Source organism: Pithys albifrons, chromosome 2 (assembly GCF_047495875.1).
Source record: "Pithys albifrons albifrons isolate INPA30051 chromosome 2, PitAlb_v1, whole genome shotgun sequence".
Lineage (NCBI taxonomy): Eukaryota > Metazoa > Chordata > Aves > Passeriformes > Thamnophilidae > Pithys > Pithys albifrons.
The window spans coordinates 70,863,745-70,890,917 of NC_092459.1; the positions used below are offsets into that span (position 1 = coordinate 70,863,745).

Here is a 27,173-nt window from a genome sequence, read left to right on the forward strand (position 1 = left end):
GGAAAGAGAAATATTCGTGTCAGAAGTGTTTTGTCAGATGAAGGTTAGATACCAAACAGAAATGGAAGGTCAAGCAAATTCTGCAAACTGTTTTTCTGGCACTGTAAGTTAGTAGCAAAAGGAGCAAGATGCACAAGTGGCTTCATCTATGATACAGACTATGCAGGATCAACTAAATTCAGAAAATTGATAAAAGGTCTTGTAAATGAAAAACGATCTTGATCTCACTCTATAGTCCTTTCTTGAAGTTCCTAAACAGGTTCATAATACAGCTTCAGCTTCAAAAGAAAAGCACCAGGATCCCCAAATACATTAATTTCATTTATGCCAACTCTGTATAAAGACACCATCTCAAGCGCTTCAGAAAGCTCTTCTGCATGACAAACATGACATGGCACTTCTATGAAGCAGAGAGTGATTTTGCATGAGGGCCTTACGTCATTTAGGGCAAAACTTAGAATGCAGGAAGGCTGGAGAACTGAGACTTCAGATCAGCCTCCTTACTTTAGTTTAACTAGTGGGTGAGAGAAGCTTTTCCTATGTGTGTAGCCCATCTTTCGTTTTAGTTCTGCCCTTACCTTACTCTCACATGGCACCGTATTTACTTAATTCCAGGCTTTTCAAGTATGTAATACTGCATGAAAGGGTGGAAAGAAACCAAGGTCTCCTTGGCAAATTCCAGTGCATTAACTCTGTCTTTGGTACACACTCTGTTCTTTGTGCTTTACATAAACCTTGGAAACGTAGCCCTGTAGAATAGCTTTACACTTTTAGTTCTCAGTCACTGAGAATTAATTTAGACCACAGAAATCAAGAGGGTGGAAGAGGCTGTAGAGATGACAGTCTGTTCTACTCATGCAGTCCTTAAAGGTGAAATAAAAAAAAAGGAAATTCCTCTACCAGAAAATTCATAGCACAAAAAACCAGAAAATAAGGAACTTTCCATCCCTATCAGCAAATTCTATTTAATGATTTTAAGGAATTGATTCAGAAGCTTTTATATTGTAACTACACAGGTCCCTCATAGGACGTTAGTTCTCCTGTGTGAAGCTCTTTTATGCGTGCAGTACAGTACCTCTTTTTTTTCTGAGACTGATGGTCTTGAGGTCTTGGGATTTGCACGCCTTATGGTGAAGGACAGGAAGTCGTCAACTGATGGTTCACCAGCTAGAATAGCAACCATTTCTGAACACTCCATCAGCTCCCTCTGATATGTTGGCATTGCAAAGGTTTAGACAAACTCAACAAAAACTGCTGTGCTTGTACATTCAAGAAGCAAAACTATATTAGCAGACAACCAGGATTAGCTCCAAGTCCTAGGTCATGTATAACTTATTTAGGTTCTCTTGATAAACCAGACAGTTTATTAATGCTTCTGGTATAACCCCAGTAAAAGAGAGCTAGCTCTGATGGACAATACTCTTCTGAAGGCAGCAGGAGAGATTTCAGAGAACATTTTTCTGTATTACCCATGAAAGACAATGTCCTAAAGGAATACATTCTAAGTTTTTATGTATTACTTTACACATGGTTCAACAGTAACAAATATGAGAAAACAGTATATATTCCTTGGAAACTTTAGTTATACCATGCTTGTCATTCTAGAGTACCTAAAACCTTTAACAGTGCTGTGACTTGGAAAACTTTGAAATTTCGAAAGGAAGGTAGTATATCACATGTACAACTCTGTATGATGCTATAGCATTTTTTGATATATTTTGTAACTAATCATGAAAACCATTGAGAACTGCATAGAAGACAGACCCAGTTCTCTGGGCAGATACTGAGTCCAAAATGGGAAGTTGTCTGACAACTGGAGCTGAATGACATAGTTTAAAGGGCACAGAGAATTACCCATACCACTCCCAGCAGCTCTGGAACAGGATCCTGCAAAATGGCTGCAGAACAGCAACTACAGAGATGTGGTATCCAAACCTATTTGACATTGGCACTCATAGAAGTCAGTAGAGATTTAAAACAAAATCTGCTACACTGTTTGATTACAGGATTTTGATTTTTTTTTAAGATTATTTGTCACCCCAACAGCTGAAAAGTTGTTAAAGATGCAACTATATATGCTGGTTTGAAAGCTTACACTGTCATTTTTTAATCTTCCCCTCATATCTGGAGAAAATGGAAAGGGAGGGCTCATCAGCAGCACACCCGAGGGCATGACAGCCCTGTGATAATTGTCCTCACCTGACAGGAAAGTGAACATCATCATACATATTCCAAGATGACCACCTGATTGCCTCTACATATGTTTCGAATTCTGGACTGCATGTAACTAGGGATATTTCTAAACATGCATAACACAAAAAAAAAAAAAAAAAGTGTTTAGAGGCTTAAATAAGTTAAAAAGACCCCTACATCATAAGTGTTGGGCAACTTCCACAAGGTTATAATGAAAATCTGTCACAGAACAACTTTATTCTTTCAAGTCCATAAGTAGCAACTTATCAGATGTCTGTTGTCTTTCCAAACGTACTGCAAATATTCTTTTCTTCACGCTTCAGTACATTTTCACATCAAGAAGAAAGGCACATGTCACTAGCCACAAGAGAAATTATTTTTTTTCAGCAAGGTGGGATTTGAATACTTTCTCTTTCCAAAGGTCAGCAGCAGAAAACAACTTGGACTTCACTAGCTGGGAATGAATATTAGTTGTCATACAATTTCTTTTGTCATCAACTTGTCCATCATCACTAATTCAAAACTACCCATATTCATCACAGTACCACTTTCACCACTGTTAACATTGATAGTAAAATTTTCAAAGGCTTCTGAGAGATACCGGCTTTCACAGGTGCTTCCAAAACCTTTTTGTCTTTTTTTCTTTTTTTTTTTTCTTTACAAGAGCTATTTTTTCATTTCCATATGCTTATTAATAGTGTATATCAGCAACTCGTGTTGCTTCTATAAACAGTAGAAATACAGCTAAAGCAACAGAAGCAGCTCTACAAACATCTGATTCACACCTGAATTCGCAGGGTTTACAATGCTGTAAAAAAGAAAACCAATTAATTCCAGCTGAATGTTAACAGATGATGTAGTGAAAACCATTTAGCCTTCCGTGTAATATTACAACCAAAAAAACCATGGAAATAAAACTTTACCTAGTGTAATTCATTCTTTTCACAGTTCTTGAGTCTCAGATTTCTCCTTTCTTTTAGACTTTTAAAAAAGCCTTATGTACACATGAACTACCTTCTGAAGCCTTTCTCTGCGATTCATTCTTGACTCTGAGGCAAAGATCTTCATAGGGAACTTCCATGGAAAAGGTAGCTCTTCCAGAGCATTACTGAAACACACTGAAAAATACTTTTCTCCCTAATCTGAGGAAGAGAGACTACAGATTCAGTAAGGGGAATTTCTCCTCAGTAATTGCCTTCAGCAAAATGAGTACAAGAAAGTAATCCCCAACACTTGTTGAGCAGGTAAAAGCCATTGATATTTCTGTCCCACAGTACCTGGAACCTTTCAAATAAGCCAAAGTTCCTCAAAACCAACAGCAATACTCCTTTCCTCCCCAAATGTCAATGAGCTTCAGTTAAGGTGTTTTACATTTTCCATTATTTGCATTTTCCATTGTCTGCAAAGGAATATATTCGAGGTTGACATTTATATTCTTGTCAACAATATAGAAAGAGGTGGAAAAGACCAAATTAATAGTATTCACAGAAACATTCCTCTTCTATTACAAAATAATTCAGAAAGTTTTAACAAACACTTAATGAACAACTCCTAAAAATGCATTAAATGTCAGTGCATTTTCTGTCTCACCACATAACTTAGCCCTCATACAATCCTTGCAGCAAACAGAACTTTCTGGAGGGCTGGTTACAAGATTATGTATTAGGCAGATAATACACAGAATTATTTTTAACTCGTTCTTTTTTTTCTAGCTATTTTTTAGTTTTATTTTTAATGTCTTGTTCAGATTTTGCTTTTTTGTTCCCTGAACCTATCTTGTACTTTCAGGGTATTGGCAGTTGTTAAAACCCTAAATTGCTTTGGACCTTACAAATTTGGGTGGAATTATTTTGCAATTCAGTATCTGAGTATCTCCAGAATTCCCAAAAGGTAGCAAAAGGAAAAAGGGATCCCTTTGCAGTTTTTGACAATGTGAACTTGCAATAGATGATAAAAATATATTTTTTTAAAAAGTCATCTTATGTTGGGAAAACACACCCTAAGCAGTAAACTTGCAAATACAGGGAAAAACAAGCATTACCTATTTAAAAGACTTCATTATGTTTTGAACAGCTTTGTGCTGGGGTTTACTTGTGGCATAAACACACATATTTGCACACACATTCCCATCCCTCACTTGAATTCCCAATAATAGCAAAAATAAACATGAAAAATAACATTAAAAAACTCTGTATTCAGTAATATTCACACCAAAGTATATGTATAGATATATCCATTAAAATTATGAACATTTCTAAATATATTTTATGTATCATACATATATTTATATGTATAATTACATATCCACAGAAGTAGTCTTGCTGTGCTAGAGCCAGCAGTAAAAGCAAAAACAGGTTTCACAATAGGACACCCATATATGCATATGTACTGGCTGTTTGGTTTGTGAATTTATTTACAACTTAACTATATCATAATAAATGCTTACTGTTCTATTGTACAAACGCAATAATAAAGGTTTAGGTTTGTTTTTAAATACAAAGACTGCAAATGAATACATGAAAAAAATTACACACCATGTACAGTATTTATAATTTATAAATGCAAAGTTAAGACCTCTTTAAATTATTGCACTTGTATATTTTTTACAAAGGTAAGTTTATATGTATCATATATATATATATATATATATATACGTGTGTAAATATATATATATAAAACAAATTTTTCAGCTCACTAAATGTAGTAAAGTTGAATGTTGTTACCTTGAAGTTCTTTCTTCACATAACAGGCCAACCTGAATTTTGAATATTTATGAAACTACTCTACAAATCAGTTTGATCTACCCTAGAAAGCAGTCCATTATTTTAGGTCTTTTTGACAGAGTATACACCCGTATTACAATCGAGCACAGTTTTTGGTCAGAAAGCAAAATAAAAGTTACAATGTGCCTTTGCTAGACTGGGATATATAACCTAAAGTTTGAACATGAACTTCCCCATAGTAGTGTGCAGAAAGCCTTTTCCACATTTAGAATGAGTAAATTAATTGTTCCAATTCACAGAACTGGTCCTATATCACAGTGTTTGAGGCAAATGCATTATTTCAAGAGGGTCATAATTGATTTGAGCATCTAACAATCTATTTTTTAACATGGATAGTGCTTTTGGTTAACCCTACAATTTGAACATTAAATGCTCTAAATGCAGTCACAGCAAACTGATTACACTGTTCTAAGTTTAAACACATTAAAGAAATTTGTGTCACATAAAAAGATGAGTTCCACTTTGCATGTCCCCTCCGATTTAATATACTTGATCTTACACTCCAGCTAAAAAAAAACCTATTGCATTTCTCAGTGGTCACTTACAAAAAAAATTACTGCTGTGAGTTGAACCATTAGCAGAATGTTGCACAACCATGCAAAATTCACAGATTAATTATAGCAATGGAGTTTCTGTCAATGCTGTAATAAAATATTCAACATCTTAGACAAGTATCATGCTATGTCAACTATTTTTCTCACTTAGTGCATACCTTTCAGGAACCATTTCATAATACATTAGAAATGCTCAGTTGTAACTTCAAACAGTGCTTTTACTTTTAGTGGCTTAGAGGGGAAAAGCAACTGGAATTATTAACAAGAAAAATGCAATTTTGGGAATATAAAGTCTAATACTTCTACAAAAGGAAAGATCTGTTAGGCTTTTTATACATTCTTAGTGATTTTGAGCATGATCAGTTTTAGCAGGATAAAAATGCAGCAAGAAGGAATGGCTTTTTGCAGTTTAACTTCACGAGTCAGATGTCTTACTGATTTGTGAGTTCCAGTCAAGAACTTTGAACAATTAAATCTCAACATGTGTTTGAGTGATGATATTTAAATGCAGCTCCAAAGTTTTAATTTTTGGTGGGTTTGACTTTGGAAGTGCATGTATAAGTCTTTTCCTACAAAATATTTACACATATGAATCTGTACTCAGTAAAAATTAGTCTGTACTTGCTTAAAAATACAGGTCATCATGGCTGTTTTTGCTAGTCTAGATGCTAACAAAGAGTAACATTTTGTTACAACCTTTCTCCTTTTAGGCACCAGGAAATGAAACCAAACCACAGCCACTGGAGCCAAAATTTTTAATTCTAATAGATATTATACCATAGCAAACATTTATTTCATGTGGTTTGGACAGTTCTGTATTAGACACAGTGGCTGATTCACTTGAAACATTAATAGAACAACTAACTGCCAATTTGACAAATCTGTCAGGGAAACAAGCTTGCTATCAGCACTTATAAACTTAAAAACAAAATCGCATGTGATACTGTCAAATATTTTGAATGGTAAGAAACAGAATTAGTGAAGTTATCTCTACTGTCAATGAGTAAAAGATGAATGAAAAGCTCTCCATACACAGACATAGTGCCATGAGGAATACTTTTGCAATGCTTTTAAAATCAGCTATATTAAATGGAGAGGAAAAAAAAGGGGAGAATAACAGCAAATTTATTTCACCTATGAATGAAAAAATTCCATCCATTTTTGGGGTTTGAGAATTTCAAGGAGTATTTTTTAGTCACCATAGATTTATATAATTTCTACATAAATTAGGAACCATGGATTGTGTGTCAAGCACTTAGTGGATGAAAGATTGCATCTGCATGATTTAGCTGAAACAGAACAGCTAAAGAGCAAAGCAGAGGACACAGTATGAGATAGTATTCATTCTGCTTTGGTGTAATTGTTTCCTGCCACATTTTAATTCCAAAACAGTTTGCTGTGATCAACAATGAATTTCTGCACTTAGAATTAGTAAATCAAGCTGAAAAAATCCCCCAAAAATATGGGGCTGTTTCTTCATAACCTGCACCATACAAATAAGATAACTTCATATTAAATTCTCAGTCTGTGGGATGTCTATGTACAGCAAAGGCTTAGGTGCATTTATACTTTATGTGATTACAGATCACATACTGTACACATATACAGATACTGACATGTGCTCGACCATAACAAAAGGCAAAACTCAAGAGTCCGAGTTGTTCACACAAAACCCATAGGATGGCATGCCTGTTAGAGCAATAGAGCCCAAAAGACATGAGATGGAAAAAGAGAACCTGTGTTCTGCCTTTAAGTCACTACTAGTATTTTTGCAGTTACACAATGGCCATGTTATCACGGAACCCCTACAAGTGTGTATTACCTGTGAAAAAGCATGTAATGTAGTATAGGCTGCATGTGAAAGGTATGCAAAGACTGTGTTTTTACCTACTATGTGGATCACTACGAAGATTTTTTTCTCATTATTTTTAAGAAAAAGACAAAGGCAAATTAAGTGTTGCTGAAACATACTCTGTACAATTGCACTAAATTTAAAAGAGTGGCTTTACCTTTAAGGTCTTAAAGTCTGTGCCTAAGTTTGTAAGGCTGAAGCCTAAGTGAGCACAGAACTGTAAACACACTGTTTTAAGAGTTCTTTTCTTCAGTCAGCTATTCTTTCACTAAGAAAGGCAGTTCTAAACCTGGGATTTTTGCTGAACTAGGGGAAAAAACAAACAGACAAATGGAGAAGTTTCCTAATTTCACTCATCTTGGGATAGGGACAAAAAGCAGTAGAAGACATGCAGTGCTACTTGCAACACAAAGCTAGTCAATACAAACACATCTTTTACTTCTTGTGATGGTACCACAATTCCTCTTATCAGACCTGACTTTTCTGACAAGGCTTTTGTTACCAGCAGATAGCATACTTCAAGTATGTCTTTATTACCTTTTAAAATACAACTCAGCAGGTAGAAATAAAAATGATGACTTTACTAAACTGTGAGCTAGGCAAGGAAATCTTTGCTGTCACATTTAAATTTTAATCTGATACTTCTGTCACTATGGATACAAAACCTCCAAAACTCACTCTCATATTTGAGATAATTATCCAGTACTTCCAGTGTTTTAAGGGAGGAGTTGTCTAGGTTTATAAATCATCCTGAATTACAAAGCACCATGACCAGTTCTATCAATGCTTCCCTTGTGAGTGACAGACAATTTGCATCATGATGCTTAATGAAGTACTTTAAAAGTTTAACCTGAATGTTGGTTTTCCTTTAGTTTGCAGCAAGAGAATTCACTGTAACCTAAGCAAGGATTCTGCTGGAGTTCAAACTGATTACAAGTAGATCACACATAAACATTCACAATAGCAACAGGTATATTGTTCTATTTATAGCCAAGAACTCCCAAGTGACACTGGTGTTAAAGCCAGCCACAGTATGGTATAATAAAAGTACCATGAAACCCTTACTATAAAGATACAATTTAGAAGTACCCCTTAAGATTCCCCCTCCCAGCCCCCCATCAGTTTTAAATTAAGGCCTCAGCAATGTAGCCCATGAGATAAGGCCAGTCTTTATATTCACAAGTCACAAGTTCTCTTTTCATAGTTGACTTCAAAACATCCGGGTTGTAATTTTCTCTGTTTACTTTGTGTCACTGGTGTATGTCAGGAGATTGGCTGCCAAGTCATTTAGGTGAGGTAACTCCACGGGTGTTACCTTCCTAGGCAGGTCTGCTTCTTAGTTAGCATTTTGTAGCTTCTCTTTTTCCTTCTTTTTTTTTGACAAATAAAAATGAAAAAAACCCAACCAACCAACCCCCCAAAAAATCAACCAAAACAAAAAAAAAACAAAACCAAAAAACAATCCCCGTAACAAGAAGGGGTCCTTCTCAGGTTAAAGCAATCTGTTGCTGCTGCTCAGTCATCGATCTTCACAGGAAGAGAATCTGAGGTCCCAGGAGCAAGGGACTGGGAGGAAATCCATATAGAGGCTTCCTCACCTCTTGTTACTTTTTCCCATTGGTTGAGATTGTCCCTGGAGATGCAAAAAAGTCAAAGGTAAAGCATTGTTGATAAGTTTACTGGCATTTATTTATTCCTAACAATACTGTCTGCTGCACTATACTTTGAGATTTATATTTGTGATATAAATTAGTACTTGCATGTCATCAGGCTTTTATCATCTTTACATTCATTACATTATCCCATTTTGTAACTCTGTCCTGACTCATATCCATGTTCACTATACAGAAGCCTACAGCACACTTTCCCCAGGGCAAGCCCTGAAATTAGAGGCTACCACTTGCTTCCATTCCAAATTTACAGTCCTCATGGCTGCAGGAAAACCCAGCTGTGACCCAGGAGAGACATATCTGCAGAGACTCTAACAGCAGTCTGGAGACAAGCAGCCTTCCACACTTTGAACTTCAGGCATTTTACCACAGCATACTTCAGCCCTTTTCAAAACCAGGAGCCAGGAAATTTCGCTCACTGGAAATCACAGAAGCACATTAAGCTTTCTGAAGCTGCCTGACAGTGCATAAAACGTTGCATGCCAACATCAACAGTACTGACTTTCAATTACCAATGTGGTGATTATAGTAACAATCTACTACATTTAAAGAGTACCCCTTCCTCAAGACAGAAATTCTCTTAGTGTCTCACAGAGTGACCAACCCCCAAGTTCAAGTTTTGGTCATAAGGCATAGAATGATGAGAAATTAAGCTGATAATGTTCTAATGTTCTGAAGGGGGTACAAACCCGTATCTTCCTTGCTGTACAACAGAATCACTCCAGTGACGGGGAAGTCTGTGTTGGTGACATGCAACAATGAATAATACCTGCAAGCTGTGGCCAAACCTCAGCATTCAGTCTTCAAACACATGAAGACAGCAAATCCAACTGCTTCAATTTCATCCTGTCAGATACCTAGTTACTAAAACAATTCTTAGATGCCTTCACTAAATGAACAAGATGGCAACAGTACTAAAATGTCTTGCATGACATGTGTCATACTATGATACTTCACAGCTTTGCCAAAACATTTGCCAGAACAGTAAATAATGAGTTGAAAGCACAGTGTGCAGGTAAGAAAAAAAATGTTAATGTTGCATTTTCTGGGGATGGTGGAAGGCAGAATCTGATGGAGTGTACCATAGAAAGGTGGTGCCCTCTAGGGTGAACATCTACACCATTTTCTGCAGACACATAGAAACCTGCTCTGCCAGTGGCATTGAACCTCAGCTAACACAATTGGGCACTAAGGATCAGGAACCATTGCTATTTCTACGTCTCTTTCATGAAACTGAAAAAGTAATGAGACATTTAGCCAAAATATTTTTAAATTATATAGATTTCCATAAGAATTGAGAGACCCAAAATAACAAAGAAAATAGTTTTAAATTATTTGGGCTGAACTAAATTAAAAAAACAAATCACTTCATCCTCAAAATAAATACACTACCATATATTTATCACTTTGGTAGGCCTACTGAGTGCATGGGCTACAAAACATACATAAGACTTATTCAGAACACTGTAACACAGGTGGCTAGTAGTTCTGATCTACAGAATGACAAGAGAGCATTTAAAAATGTGGAATAAATTACCAGAGAAGAAAACCTCATAGACTGTTAGCTTCTACCTTGCTTCAGAAATATCAGTGTCTGATACATTTTATTTTAAATTTTTTTAATTTTTATATTTTTGGCATTTGAGCTGTCAATGAAGCCCTGGCTCCTGGTGTCTGGTATAAATGCCCAGAGGCTCTCAAAACAAACAGCTTGAGGCTGACATGCGGCCTTAGCTGCTTTGGGTGCTATTATTTGCAGCTGGTGTGTGCAGCAGGATGCAGTACCTTAAAATTTGTGTTCCAAGAATGAGCATTGCTAGTGAAGAGGTGATGATATAATTTGTTCAGTCAGGAACTGAGGAAGTACCAAACAAGAATGAAGCTGTATTTCTCTCATCTCACTGAATAAGTTACCCATCAAAAGTAAAAAAGTGTAGTGAAAAATCAGCTATTTGAAACACTGAAATATTCTAAATCTGGGAATAACACCCATTTTTTCTGATTGGAAAGTTAGATCTGTTTTCTGATCTCCTACTTTGCATCCCAAGTCTGAACTCTCAGACTTCCTCTTCGTTCTCTTCAAAGAAAAAGCAGAAGGTAGTTCCAAGGCTAGGATAAAACTATCAAACTGCTCTTCAGAAAAATTTATGCCAGGGTGTGGATTTTCAGGAAGCTCTTTAGTTTTACAGAGATTCTAAACCCCATCCTCGCATCTATGCTCCAGTTCTGCATCAACACAATCTTAATTAAAGAATACGCAATAACAAGACAGGAAGCTGTTTTTGTACAGAACTCTGCCCAGTGTGGAGACTGTGTTAGCATAGTTTTCAGAAGTATCAGTACTAAACTTTGAATTACAAACAATAAATATAATTTCTACAATAGAAAAAGTTTGTATCATCTCTTCCAAGAGTCTGATTGCTTTTACTTCAGATATCACACCTTCTACAGAGAAACCCACTCCTGAAAAGAGGTTCATGCTTGATCTTCAGAATTATGGAGACTCTGTCATCTATCTTTCATAATTATGAGATTGTTTGATATTCACAATTCAACTTTAAGTCTTCTCATCTGAGTACTAAAAGGTAGACCATCAAGTAGTACAGGCCACTCTTGCAAATAAGTCTCATTTGGATATCCATGTGGCCAAAACTCAAAAGATCTGTATGTGCCCAGAACACTGCTCCTGGAGAAGATGCTGCACAGTCTTAAGCACTCAACCTAGCTTCTCTAAGCCTTGGGTTCCACTAAGCCGAATAACAATGCTAACTTCAATCCATAGTTACTGACTAGGCAAATAATTCTACAATAAATACGAAGCACTTTTTAAGACACCACCCCACCCAACTCCCCCACCCCCCATTTGACTGTGTTGGTAACCGAACTTTTCTGATATCCTGTGTTAAGGCTACTTTATTAATCATATAGACTCTGCAAGACATTTGCATGTTAAAAGCATACAGATAATGACTTGGGGAGTAAAGATACACACAAACATTCTTTTTTGAACATTTAGATAGCAAGTATTCTTTATCTGCTAAATTAATTAACTTTGCTTAAACAGAAAACATGCTATGGAGACAGTTACAGATTTAGATCAAGTGTTTACTGTGAGGATGGTGAGGCTTGGAACAAGTTGCCCAGAGAACCTGTGGATGCCCCATCCCTGGAAGTGTTCAAGGACAGGTTGGATGGGGCTTTAAGCCCTGGTCTAGTGAAATGTGTCCATGCCCATGGTGAGGGTATTGAACTAGATGATGTTTAAAGTCCCTTTCAACCCAAACCATTTTGTGATTCTATGACACTCTTGGATAAACTAAATACATTATGTCAGGCTAGTCTCTCTCTTCTAAGATTTCAAAATATTCTTTCAGCTCTTTCACAAAGCAAGAGCTTCTCTTAATTGCTAGTGTCTAATCCTCCTGAATATTCCTTCCACATCCATCTAAGGGTTGCACAGCCATGCCTAGCAGAGGCAGATGACCATTAAAGATGCTCCTAGATACTCACTGTCCCCTGTAGATCTCTGTACCACTGATACAGATCTACATTATTCTTCTCATAGCTGTATGAGAGAGTGTTTGGATGTGAATGAAACAATTTTGCTAACTACTGCATTAAATTTTGTGTTTGTTACTTAACACAAATAATTTAGTCCACAGGATCAGGAAAGTGACAAGAGTTCTGCCATACAGAACAAAGAAGAGTTCCATGTAAGCTTGAACTTAAGGACCATGACAGAAGAAAAAAAAAAAAAGAAGAAAAAAAGAGAGGTACGAGCAAAAGCATAGAAAAACAGGCCTCTTTTCCCACTGGGTGTGACTAAAGATTGCTGGCTTTAAGAACCAACTGCTTTTCTTTAGAAAATACTGATTGACATGAAACTGGAACATTTTCATGAAGTATACACACTGGTTTCAACAGAAGTTTTGCCAGGAAAGATTGTTAAGGTCCAGGATATAATTGTTGGACAGAACTACCGACAAAGCAATCCCCCATCATTTCAGGGTAGAAGCAGCCAATAGGTTAAAGCACTCCTGCTTCTCTTCCTGAAGAACTCAAGCTACATACCAACTGATTCATAGGAGAAAGTTACATGTGAGTGTCCCTCAACCCAGTGTTACTACTCTTAAGCTGCCAATTACTGAATAGTTTATGGATATTTTATTTTCTGCTTTTTAACAAACATTATCTGACATGACACAAACTCACATGCTAAACCCACATGTTTTTTAATGAAACAGAATTCTAGACAGTTTTTGTTGTGAGAATCATGTTGAAGTATAAAAAGTACCAGTCTAGGGAAACTGCACTTAACCAGCCTAAATAGTGATGCATGAACACTGAACTGTTTCTCTCTAAATGCTTTTGGCATCCAACACATTTTAAGCAGCTGTGTCTGTACATCTGCATTGGATAGTCCCAGATATCAGTTATTGCCTCTGGGTTTCTCCATAGATTAATGTGAGATGTGTATCCCTGCTTATCTGCATGAAAATTGTAAAATTAAAAGTCTGTATTATCAGACAAACTTGCAAAACATTCTTGCTCTTTCTCTGACCAAGCTACATGCTATGCACATTTACCCACCTGCATGCTCGGAGTAGTGGCCCAGTTGGAGGAAAGATCTGTGCAAGAGTGGTGTAACATGGGATGGCTACAGCATTGTAGAACCCAATCTGTGAAAAACAAGAATGAAAATAATAACTGGAAGGTAACAGCCAGCTAGCTCAAAGCTGTTGATTATCCACTTAATTGCTAATTATATTAGTTAGTCACACTTCTGCATCTCCTCTTCATATTCAAATACTTTAAGAAGCAACAGTGAAATATCTGGTAATTAGAATTTGCTTACATGCCATTCTTTTATAACTGGTATTTCTGCTTCAGGTAGGGTTTTCCACAGAACCTTTTATTATTCAATTGATTAATTTTATTTGCTCAGAATCCATCTAGCTGTTTGATGTCACTAGTGCTGTAAAGTAGGTGGAGATGGCAGAGATATTTCTGCAAAGATTATTCATCTGATGATTTTATTTTTTTAAAAAGGAGGGATTTGCAGCATTGCTGAAATATGGTCAATTCTCGATTGTTCTGATGTCTTTCAGGGTATGCACTGCACAGCTCAATTTACTTAACTTGCTGTTGCACATTTGGAAAGTTTCTAAAAGGTGTGCACTCTCATCAATAACTGGTTTGCAGTTTCTTTTCATATATGCAGTTCCATGATGTATTTTTACCCTTATCTTATTTAAAGAACACCAAATTAGCACCTTTGAAATGATATGTGATTCATACAAGCTTAGGGCCTATGTCAGCTACAATGCCACAGCTGAATTGTCATGACATGAAGGAATTTTTAGAAAATGCTACTTATATGTTAGCAAAGATGACACATTACATTCAGATTCATTATAACAACACTCACTTGTCCCAGATTTTTATGATAGTTACAGTAGTGCACTATGATCCCTTTCTTTGAGCAGCATTTTAAAATGCCTTTTAGTGAAATACTATATATTGCACTGTGACCACAGCATTTGCTCATGTGTCTTTTTAATAGTCCAAACATTCACCCTTACTCAAGAATCATCTCCATCAATACAAAGATTCTTCCCATACTACGTAACTAAGTTCTCTCGGTACTTACTACTATATAAAAATAAGATACATTTTTTGATGTGTGAACCCAACAGTCTGAGATGAGATACATACAATGTAACCAACATAAAGAAACTGAAGCTGGTGAGAAGAAAAGGCTGCACACAGCTGGGACACATGCTCATCCAGACTATTCATCATAGTGCATTGTTCTCTTCCCATTTTTTTTAACTTTTTTTCTTGTTTGCTTGGCTTTGAGAAGGAATATTTTATTCTACTGGAAAAAGCAGATTATCCTACAACCATCAAAAATTAAAATAGGACATTGGATATGGTCACACTGTAGACTTTCTGGCTTAATGAGAAGTATGTTGCCCTTGCAAAACAGAAAAGATTTCCACCAAACTAACTTTATCTGCAATATATTCTGAACAACTCTCTCTTTGGAAACCTGGCATTTAGAATAAAATGTGTGAATACAATGTGTCCTTTAAGGTCCTGGAAGCTTTTGAGTAAAACGCACATCTGTCAATGAGGAGAAACCCTACAAAGCTCCATGGATTTATGTTTACAAAAAAAAAAAAGACAAGGATATTAAAAATATTCCTTTGCAAGAGTTTCCACTTCTGACCAGGTCAAATTCACACAAATCTCTTTTGTAAAATATTTAGAGTGTCTGAATAAAATATTCCAGATTGATTTTTATGTTGCTCTGACTAGACAGAAAGTCTAGAGTTTGCTCACTGCAGAAACAGCATTGTATGTATATCCTGAAGATACATAAGCAAGAGGAAGGTTGTAAGGTACACCAATTACAACTATACCTAGTGAAGTTGGGTTTTAGCATTCTGTTTAGTTCAGTATTTTATTTTTATAGTGTTATGAACCATGAAGCAGAGCACAAAGTAAAAGAATCTGATGAAGACACCTGAACAATACTTAATACAGTTCAAAGAGAAAAATCTTTCCTAGATCTTTTACCCCATTAACAATTCTTTCACAAATGCCAAAATAACTGTACATACTGTAATACTGTTTACTTTTCAAGACGTTCAAAGATAAATTAGTGTGTGAAAAAATAAATGAAATGAAGAAAAACGTTTCTTCGCTTTTTAAGGTTATACTAAACACAGCAATTTAGTATATAAACTGCTAATTCCTTACTATAATAAGGGGTAATAGTTTTTATGCTAAAATATGATACAGCATAGGGAATAAAGTGACAAAATATAAAAAGTTTCCATAGTCCTGTTTAATAAGTAATTAATGTACTGTGATTTTGTTATGCTTTTTAAAAGCTAATTTATTTTAAATACTATTGTTAATTTCAGAGTTCATAAAAAGCTTTGTGAGTACTAACAACTGACACAGCATTAGAGGCCACTGAAACAAAAATACCTTTTATATTCATATGTATAGTAATTAAAATTTATGTACAATAAAGAATTTACATTTTTTTCTCTACTCAGATATCAATGCACAAACTACTTATTTTGTTTAGACAAACAGTTATTTCAAAGACCTTTTTTCCCCTTAAATTAATGTTTAAAAATACCAATTTTCCCTAGAGAAAGCATAAAAACCAGTCCTTTCTGCACATTTGCGCACATGACAATCAATACCCAAAGAATTTGAAAACCAGATAATTGGGGGTCTTAGAAATGCACTCATTATAGCTTATGTCCAAGAAATTCTTCACATTATTTGTTTAAGGAATGTCAAAAAGCAGTGGTTGCAGTTATCCAAATAACTACTGAAAAAGTATTTGCCTAAAACTGCAAACATGAATATTTTAACCAAGCACAGGATATAAAGTTTATTTTACACCCAGGATAAAACAGCAATATCTTTTAGCTAAAGGCTGAAGCAACTACTTAATAAGATAAAAAGTGTTACTGACATTCCTCAGAATTGTAGGTGATTGTGGTTTTAGCTACAGTTACAAGTACGAAGAAGGAGAAAACTGACAACAGCAAAGAACATGTCATAGTTAAAAATTTGAAGAGAAGTTTTTCACTGCTACTTAAAAAATGAACGGCTTTGCACACAGAACATAGAATTCAGCAATCTGCATACTCTAATTTCGAATGCAATATTCACTAATATATGAAATGTTTTTTCCTACATGTTTTGTTAACACTATACCATAACTGTATCTATATATACATAATATAACATGTACCATTTTACTGAGAGAATTCATACCTGACCCTGAGGGACTTCATCTTTCTTGTCTCTGTCCATCATAGGAATAGGCTGAATACCCGTTTTCTTCATTTCATCACCCTGGAGAAAAGGCACCAAAGAGATCAGGAAAACAAAAATAAATACTAATGAGACCTTAATTTGTAAATCTGAAAATCCTAAACTTAAAATAATGTGTGGTATGAGTCTGAGGCAATTTCAGAAAAATGCCTTAGGAGAGGCTCATTTTATATGCTCGCCAAAATGATAATGTAAAACACAGATGCTGAAAATGAAGTTTTTAAGTCAATATACATATAATTTCCTGGTTTCCAAGTATGTCTCCATAACAAAAAGCAACTGGAAGAATAAAACCAAAGAAATCAGTCTATTCTGTTCTATTCATAGTTAGTATCATCTTTCAACACATTACCTCTTTAAAGCACCATAATACAATGACCAGTAGAACACAATCCAGCAATGCTGAGCAAACCAGATGAATTTAAAATATGCCCTCTTTGTCAACAGTTTAGTCTACAGTTTAGTCTTTTTCACCTTGCTGCTTTGAAAAGCCTTATTTTCTTTAAATATGTTATCTCTCTACATTCGTGGGAAGAATACTGTGGAAGACACAGCATATCCAAAGGCCAGATATATGTAATGTATGAGAGAAATCTCTCCCCTTATATTCCACTCATTATCAGCAGAACAGCTAGAACACATTTCCGAGCACTGCACTGGGCCCTGAAAACAATTACACCTGAAAGATCCATAAGTAGCTGACTACTTCCTGTAACAAACTGACATTTTCCAAGTCTTATGCCTCAACTACATTGTCAAAACACCACAAATATTTTACCTTGAGACGTAAAGGCAACTACAGCAATGGCTGCTTTTGGCTCCTGCCCACATCTGAGATGCCAAAGTGATCTTCAAATTACTAATTTATGCATTGGGTTTGCATGGCACTATTTTGGTAAGGGTAGGGGGGGGAGGCTAGAGGGGAAACTTCTGTGAGAAGATGCCAGAAGCTTCCCCCATGTCCAACAAAACCAACTGCAGCAATGAGGGGTACTATGAAGAAAGTTAACTCCAAACCAGTCAGACCCAATACACTTTAGTTAGGGAGAATGTTTATGCAGGATAACTCCTCATACAATATTTTCTTATCTGTATCCTTTAATGTGAGATGCAGCTTATAGAGGTTTAGCTATCTGAAAGACTGGGACATTCCCTAAGTCTGTGTTCCATCTTTCTGCTACAGCTAGTGAAGGTATCTCCAGAACACAACTTACTATATCTTTCTCCTAAGATTTTACAAAGCCACATTTCAAGTGCCAATGTACATTTCCAAGGGAGGATTTTGCCACCTTTACTCAAAGAGAAGTTAGCATTATAATAAATAGATTCTGGTCTGAGCTGAGCATCTTTCTGTTTGACTGTCTTTAAAGTACCTTGAGTCTAAAAGTCAATTCCCTATCGCACATTTTGGCCTCAACAGTACTTACTAATTATGATCCTGTTCAATTAACCAACAAGATTTTAATCAGAAAGGTATTTTTAAATTGATTTCTGCCTTATTTTCTGATATCACGTATTTCTTTTACCAGGTACAGATAGTTAAGAGAGTCTCAAATCACAAAATGTATTCTCTGTTAGACATTTTACTGTTGGGGAAAAAAAATAAAGGAAAGGCCTCCTTCTCCAGCTGAGGGGGAAAAAAAAAGATGCCTGTATCAATTCCAAGCACAGAGAAATCAGTGGACTGTTATTTAGGAACTGTAAGCAAATATTGCTTTCATATGCACTGAGTAAATAATATTTAAATTTTTTCCATTTGGTTGAAGTACTGCAAATTGACTGATCCAAGCCTGCCTGTGACTACCATAGTCTCAACGAAAAGAACCTTAACACTAAACTAAAGAGCATCATATGATCTTAAACAATTTGATTAACATAATATTAAGTGCCTGACAAACGCCTGAATTCAGAACTTTGAGAAAGCTGTCCAGCCTCTGACTGATTATACCAAAACTGAACAAGTCTCACATTTTTGTGCGCCATTTCACCTTAAAATAAAAAGGTATCACAAAAAGGTTTGGGTTGGGATCATCCAATCCATCTCACAGGATCAGCTACAGCAGGTGATCCAGGACTGTCAGATTTTGAATATCTCCAGTGATGGAGACTCCACAGCCTCTCTGGGAAGCCTGTGCCCCTGGTCAATGACCCTCATGGTAAAGAAGTATTGTGTTTACATGGAACACATACACTAAAAACCTGGGTTTTTTCTTATGTTCAGCATGAGAACATATATATGATACCTTGTTAAAAAATACTGCTTTTATTCTCATAGTTATGATCATGGTCAGAAAGTTAAATTTTAACCCAAGAAGTTTGCATAATACTTGCAGCTATTAAGTGGCTTATAAGTATCTGAAAAAAACTGCAGAGAGGGTTTAACAATTGCCTCATATGTCATATATCACAAAAAACCCCACAGCAGTCATATTTATACAAGCTTGTAATCCTATATAATTGATGAGCAACATATTATTTTGCTAGAATTGTATCACTCTGGGAAAGTTTCATGCTGAGTGATATCAAGGCAGAACTTAGTGGACAACTGGGTTTCAGTCAATGAAGAAATAGATCAGTGTGACATACCACAAAATTGTTGCGATCTTCTAGAGTGATTGTTTTAGTTAATGATTACATAAAGAAGCAATATTATAAAAACACTGATTACATAATTCAACATATTAAGATTAGGAACTCAGGTGGTAATTACAGAGCAATCTATCCTACTTTAGAACTGTAATATTCTACCCTCCTTGTAACTTAAATAACATAACCATTCAATCTAGTTAAACATACTTTTCCAGAGGTAATCTTTTTCCCAACTAAGTTACAATTTATGCAGTGAAACACAATCTAATCTTCCCATACCTGTGGCTGGATCTCTCAGCCATCTTGACTGGATCACAATTCATCCAATTTCTCCTATGTCTCAATTAACCTCCTCTTAAAAGAGGATTCAGTAAAACACCAATTGCAGAATTCAATTTCTGTCAATAAATTCTAATTTATGTTTGCTCCATGAAATAGCAATATATCAAGATCCACCTTGATTAACTGATCCTTGGACTACAAAAAAAGCTAATGTCTGGAGAGGCTCAATTATGTCCATAATTCCATCTTTACCATTGTTAGTAGGAAACATCAGTTTGATTCTTCCTTCTCAATTGAGTTTATAACATTTGCATTGAAAAGCCTTTTTACTTGTAAGCGAAACAATGAGTATGTAATCAGTGAGGCTCATCAATTAAACCTCCATTATATCACTCATATGGACACTCACTTTCCAGTGCAGGCATTTCAAAAAGTGAGTACAGAACTGGATCTTTGAGCTTATATGGACAGAATTTTTTAAATATTTTGTTGCAATCTGAGCTGTTTATAATTAAGACAATGAGAACATGTGAATATTAAAGACATCCACAAAGACACACGCACGAACATGCAACATGCAACAGGCAACATAACAACCTCCACTCTACATGTATGCTCCATGGGCCTGATTTCTATTTTATGCCCATGTACAACTGAAATAAGCCCATTGAATACTGCAAATTTCCACAGGACACAAAACAGAAGAGAAAACCACTTTATCCTACACACATGCAATAGTAGTTCTGAAAATACAATGTATTTTCTAAAGTTACATAACTTAGCTGTATGTAACAAACTCAGAATTTATTCCGTATCTCTAAAGTAGTTATTTCCACTTTAAAAATTAAATCATTAGAACATTTACTCCTCAGCATAAGACATGTTAGAGATTCCACCTTTATGAACATGATTCCATTAGTACAGCTCAATGCCTTGTTTCAATTTGCAGTGCATTTTATCTGTGGAGTAACTTTCAGCATATTCAATCAGCTCTCTCTGAGTCCCAGTTGTTGAGCTGGGTCACAAAGAAGATTCAAATGGTTGGATCAGAAAAATTTTTAGGTTTATCATATTTGCTATAGCATTTCCTGGACTCAAACTATGGCTTTTTAAGTATGTTTCCAGGCAGCTGACCTGGAAGCCGATTTCATATTTTGCTTTTCTAGAATACAAATATATCCTTCATAAGACTACAGTTAGTGACTCAAAAAACCCCGCAGACTTTCTTCTATGTTCTATTGCTAGGTTACTTTATGATAGGACATACCTTTTACATTTTATTTAACAGACAGAAAAAACACTGCCTGAAAATTAGATAGCTAGCTCACCTCTTTAAATAGGTTCAGAGTAAACCACAAACACGTGCATGCAGTAGTAAGCTCTCTTTAAAACAAGCACACCAAATTATTGATTGAAAATAATTTTGGTTGGTTTTCTTCCTTCCTGGATGCTTCTGTTTTAAAGACAGTACAGAAAAGAAACACACATACCTCAGCCCAGAACTCCGCATATATGTCGTTGGCTGTCAGTCTGGTAACTGGCCACAATTTTGTTACAGAACACAAATCACAAGCCGTCATCATCAGGCCAATCACTCTATCTCTGAAATAAAATTACACTGAATTGTAAGTTTGGTAAAGAATTAAAGATCACTCTGTGAAGTTTTTATTTGCCCTTCCTCAGTTCAATCATCAGTAAATGTGTATGTACTACAAATTTTCTCCTGCTTAGCTTGCTTTTTCCTCACTTGTTTATGATTCATTAGCAAGGCATCACACAAATTACATCCTACATTCCCTGTTGTATTCCATATGTTGTTTGCAACAAGAGTTCATTGATCATCCTCTACACAATCCTATACACAGGCAAGTACATGGAATACCTGCCTGTTAAAGCACTCACATGGCTCTAATTTTCTGAAAATACAAGTCTATAAAAAGAAAGATGACATATCATGTTGCTGCATTTCTTTCTGTCCTTTAGAGATGAAAACACGATCCATATGAATGGAAAAACTAGTTCTGAGTCTATCTTGAGGTACTCTGCCAGTGCTTTGTTGGAATGAGTTTGAACCCTGACAGAACAAGAATCCTATGCATAACTGTCCTATACACTGACAAACCTGTTCACAGAGTAACTGAACATCAGTAGTATTATAATCATTATTAGAATAAGATACACACACACAAACACGAAAATCTCATATAATCAGTTTTCTAGCACTTGTCTACTATCCAAACCTATAGTTTGTGAATCTAATTTTATAAAACAGTCAAATTAATGAATGAATTCACATATTTTCCCCTCAATGGAGAAATTAATGTAAGCCTTAAGAACATCTGCATCTTTGCTAATAATGCCTATTCCATATAAAAAAGCATAGTTTGAAAACTTGCATGCAAGTGTGATGGCAGTCATTAAAACTGCCTATACTGTACAAACAAGTACAACCGAAAAATGGCAAAGTCCAATTCCCTTGAGTTAAGACAGAGGATTCAATAGCCACATAAGGGTCAAATTTAGCATTCCTTTGCACATAGAGTACCAACTACAACTCTTAGATTTGTTAGCCACATTATAAACTGATACCTATATTGTGGCTTTGCACTGAAAATGCTTTGAGGGGAGGTAAGACTTAAAAAAAATATAAACATAATATTCATTCACACACTAAAGAATTGTTATCCTATTTAAATTTTGTAAACCCTAAATTCAAGAGTTGCCGTAAATATGATTCTAAGATTTTCAAGAGCTGCTATATCTTTGTCTTTTTAAGATGTTGGGGTTTATTGAAGTCTGCAAGTTTCACTTCCATACAGGGAAAAACTTTTAAAAAACTATCTTTCCTATAATGTAATAAATATTTGTTCAAAACTCCTAGCAAAAGCTTGTAAAACTCCTGAGAAAGAAGATCTAAGAACAGAAATTCATTTTGAGAAGAAAACAGAATCATGACTCAATATTTTCCCATATTGCCTTCCTAATTTTTCCAATTTTCAATTAATGACAGGATCCACTTTTCCAGTAAAGAAGCTCTGAAGGAATGCATTGGTGCCTTAATGAGGCCTGTTATGAGACACATCTCTCATCCAGGGTGCACTATGGTTTGCATTTGTGGACAGAGTCATGTACTTATGAAGATGAATATATGAACTTTTATGTTTTTTAAAACTTAGAGATATCTTAATTCACAAAGGTTGAGATCTGACCATAATTTTTTCCCTAAAAAGCATGTTGAGAATATATGAGAATAATAAAAATATTGAAATAAAAATAAAATAGTTACTGCAGTAGGCTTTTTTCTCCACCTACCTGCACTAAACTTTCTTTTACAGGTGACAGAAAACACCCAAAGGTAGGGAATTGCAAATATAAAGTAATGGAAATTACTGTTACCCATTTGGAATTTTACACAGTGCTCGTCTTAGAAATCACATATGTAAGAAAATTGCCGTTCAACGAGAATTTTTTTTTAATAAGGTTTCTCTTTCTAGATTAATGCCACAGGGATCTACTACTGGTTTGCTGCTTTACCTGTGTGCTTGGTTCTTAAGGTTTAATGCTCCCGTCTGATGCAGCTCTTCAAGTTGTTTTCTATTTCCAAAATACAGAGCAAGGTCTGTGGCAATGATGGCTTTCCGGATGATCTCAAGTACTTGCTCATATTCGCTGGAGCTCAGATTGGAGAAGACATTGTGCCCTTCCAGCTATGAAAAAGTAAAAAACCAATAAAAAGCACAAGCTCTAATTCTGAGATGATTTCAGTCTTTACTTCACCAGACAGGTTACAATGGTTTCACAGGCCAATGACAAGTTCTGTTGCAAATTCAAATTCTGACAGCCTGAAATTCCCATTTTTATCTTTCCGTTTTATATAGTCCCATGGAAAAAAACCTATGATTAAACTACCATATTGGCTTTTGGGACTGCTCCTTCTGAAGCTGAAAGGTGTTACTAGATAAAAATGCTAGCTTTCTTTCCTCTGATCTATAAGCACTACAGATACAGCATGTCTAGACAGTGTTTGCATGTGATTCAATCCTGGTCCAGAGTACTGCATGGTCAAGTTGGTAAACGGAGTGCCTGATTCACCTTTAAGCTCAATTTTGATACCACATATCATATAGCATGGGTAAAGAAAGTACAAAGTAATTTTGTTTTCCTCATGTTCCAAATGAAATGTGCCTGAAATTGTTGCATTTATCAACATAGTTTTCTCTATAGAAATTAAGTTAATTACTTTAATGTATGTGAAAATTTAGGGGAAAAAGGTGCTTTATTCAACCTTGAGTTGACTGACTCAAACTAAAGACAATGGTTTCCATGATAGAGGCTCTGGCAACACACCATGGTCATCCCTTTTCAATTTCCATTATGTATTATTGATAATTTAACTGACGATATCCATGCACTGTGATCGCTCATGAACCTACACCACATTTTGAAAAGTCAACACTATTCGTTGTCTCTAAGATTTGGAAAACAACTTGTCAAAAATCTACCTACTGTTGAGAGGAAGCAGAGAAAAATAAGAAAAGATGAGCCAGCCATGTCAAGGTGTGCACATTGAGAAACAGACAATATTGTTAAAATATTTTAAATGCAGATGTGTTTTGACATTTAATTGGTATCTGGGCTGAAACTCATAAAAAGTTTCCCTGTCTTTCATCAAGCATTTACATAATTTGCTCAAAACAAATCCTCTGTGGTACAAATAGGCTTGGTTTCTCTCACCATCCATAACGTAAACATCATTTTCCAATATTTTCACTGAGACAAGTAGATTTATTGTGAATAATGAATAGAAAATACAATCCATCTATGTCTCAATGCTCCTTTGACAGATTCGTAAGTCATAAAATATGATTTAAAAAAAAAGTTTCAGAACATTTTAACTCACCATCAACTCCTTGGGAGCAAAAAATTACTACCACTAGTATTCATGATTTATGGTTTTGGGGACCCTTTCCTCCCCAGCTTTCTGTCTAATTCAAAAGAACAGGATTTTTCCTAATTTGTCCTAATATTTAAATTATTCTAGATTCTACTCTTATGCTTTAAAAGCTGCATTCTGAAAGCTTCTGTTCATACTACTAGAAAAGAAGTGATTCTGTTAGGTACCAGCAGAAGCTGCCCATTATGAGTGTGTCACTTAAGATTTTGAATAGTACATAAAAAGTACATCTCCTAAGATTTCGTTCTTTCCCTGCTGAGCTAAACTAGTGAATAGAATCCTCTGTTTTCCCAAGTATGGTGTATGTTAGAACTGCAGGTGGATGAGCAAAGTAGCTCTGAAGTTTCAAGTAGTTAAAAGTACTGCAGGTTACTAATGTAAAATTAAAACTCATTCAGATAAACCCTTAAGACTTTGGTGGGTTGGTTGGCTTTTTTTCCTAACAGTAATTCATAAAGGCTTTTTGATTCAAATGAAAAACAGCAAGTCCAAAAAGCTGCTTTAATCTGCCTTTGCTGCTAATTAGCACCCATGGTTGCTTCAGTAGCTGGTGTCTCGAATCCACTCTACAGCCCTGACCACTTATCCTCCTTTCGTCACTCACACTGACAGCAAGGCTAGGAGGTTGCAGGGAAGCAAAAAGAGTTCCCTGCCTTCTTGGCAAATGGGACTTTCATCGATTACAACATTTCTGCCAGAAAAATGCAAAATGGTTTGGACAGGAAAGTGTTAATGACTGAGGAACATGCTCACTGTGCACAAACTTAATGAGGAATGAACACTAAACATCTAATGTCACACCACCACTGAAGGACTCAATTACACCCTCCTACACAAAAGAACATTCAGAGATAAAGCTTCCATTCTGTGATTAAACGTATATGATACCCTAATCACAAGATGTGCTTCTGAATATAATAGAGAATATGTATTTTTCCTAAAAGGTGATTAGGAATTTGAGGAAATAAATACTCTCCCCCTGAAAGACCAGAAAGAAAGAAAAGTTAACAAGGAGATAGTGGCACAATAGCACGGTAAGGCTGTGTATTGACTACGTGCATGGAAAATTAAAACCAGTGAGCATAAGTAGGCTATGGACTGGCAGTGGTTTCATGGGTGAGAGTTCTCAATCTTGTAACTGAGCATTAAAAAAGATTTCTCTGATGTGAAAATATCTGAGTGTCAGTAGCACACCTGAATTTCCAAAAATGTGTCTGCATGTTTTCTTGTAGTTTTATCTTAATTAAACAGACACATGACCTCATATTAGGATCTTGCTTTCACAGAATATTACCTTACTCCATTTTTTTAATTCAAATTGCTGAATAACATAAAGCACAAGACAACATAATGAAATAAATTTACAATTTTCATGCGTGCAAAATTCACATTTCTTCTTTCATGCCACATGTTTAACGTTCACAGAATTTATTACAGCAGGTCTGCAAGCTTCTTATGTAAACTCAGTACTTGAGTTTTTATTCATAATTTCAGGATGGTTGAAGACTTTGTTAAAGTGCAATAAGATGTAAATATCTAAGTAACTGAGAAACTGATTTTTCATTTTTAAACTTCCTATTCCACATGGTCACAGGAAAAAGCCACATTGACCCAGAAGCTCAAATCTCCAAAGGAAAGCCATAAATAAAGGTCTTCAAATACACAGTATTTTTTATAACTTCAAGATTTTGAGAAAGCTATGGGTTTTTGCAGTATTTTTGAATGTTTGGGTTGCTAATTATAAAACCTGGATTGCTGTAATAAATCTTCCAACTCTTCTTAACGAGTACTACAGTCCAGAAATCAAATTAAGCATGCTTCAGAAAATCTACTGGGTAGTGACGCGACTCCTATTTCCACCACTGGACTCTACCACACAGAAGATACAATTTCAATAATCCTACCTGCAGGATGGACACAGTCTGTGAGAAGTGGTGCTGTTCCATTGTTGATGTGGAATAGAGAGCAGCTAAGGGGTGATCAAATTTCTGAAGATAGCTGTTGCTGTAACCTCTGTGATCCAGGTCATGACACAGGCATGCAACTAAAAGACCTTTTCGCTACAAAAGAAAAATTGACATGAGCATGAAAAGCAAGATGTCTTTCCTGCCCCTAGATGTCACTCTCTACCCAAAATACTGTAGAAGTTGCACTGTGCTTATACTGCCTTCAAAAAGCACATGGAGAAATGCCCTTAAAATTGTGAGAAACATGACAGTAAAGACATCCTGAATTAAAATTCTTGGTCAAACTGTAATTCAAACTTTTAATATTTAATGCATTTAAAAATATTGTTGCATAATTACATATTATTGGACGAACGCTTCTTCAGAAGAAAGCTGCATTTTAAAGAATATGGTCATCCACTGAATCCTCACCATGTTTATAAAACAAGCATAGGTATTGAGGGAGAAGAAACAGATAAGATGT

The 27,173-nt window shown here is 35.6% G+C and overlaps 1 protein-coding gene across 1 annotated transcript in view; it reads right to left on the minus strand.

Moving 5' to 3' along the window:
• Positions 1 to 4,571: 4,571 nt before the first annotated feature.
• PDE10A (phosphodiesterase 10A) overlaps positions 4,572 to 27,173 on the minus strand; it is a 191,217-nt gene continuing 168,615 nt past the window's right edge. Inside the window, exons 17-22 of the mRNA XM_071549430.1 lie at positions 26,648 to 26,803; positions 23,324 to 23,496; positions 21,280 to 21,391; positions 16,859 to 16,939; positions 13,643 to 13,731; positions 4,572 to 9,015 (exon numbers count right to left, since the gene is read on the minus strand). Of these exons, the coding sequence (XP_071405531.1) occupies positions 8,898 to 9,015; positions 13,643 to 13,731; positions 16,859 to 16,939; positions 21,280 to 21,391; positions 23,324 to 23,496; positions 26,648 to 26,803 (729 nt within the window). The 3' untranslated portion in view covers positions 4,572 to 8,897. The remainder of the gene's footprint in view (positions 9,016 to 13,642; positions 13,732 to 16,858; positions 16,940 to 21,279; positions 21,392 to 23,323; positions 23,497 to 26,647; positions 26,804 to 27,173) is intronic.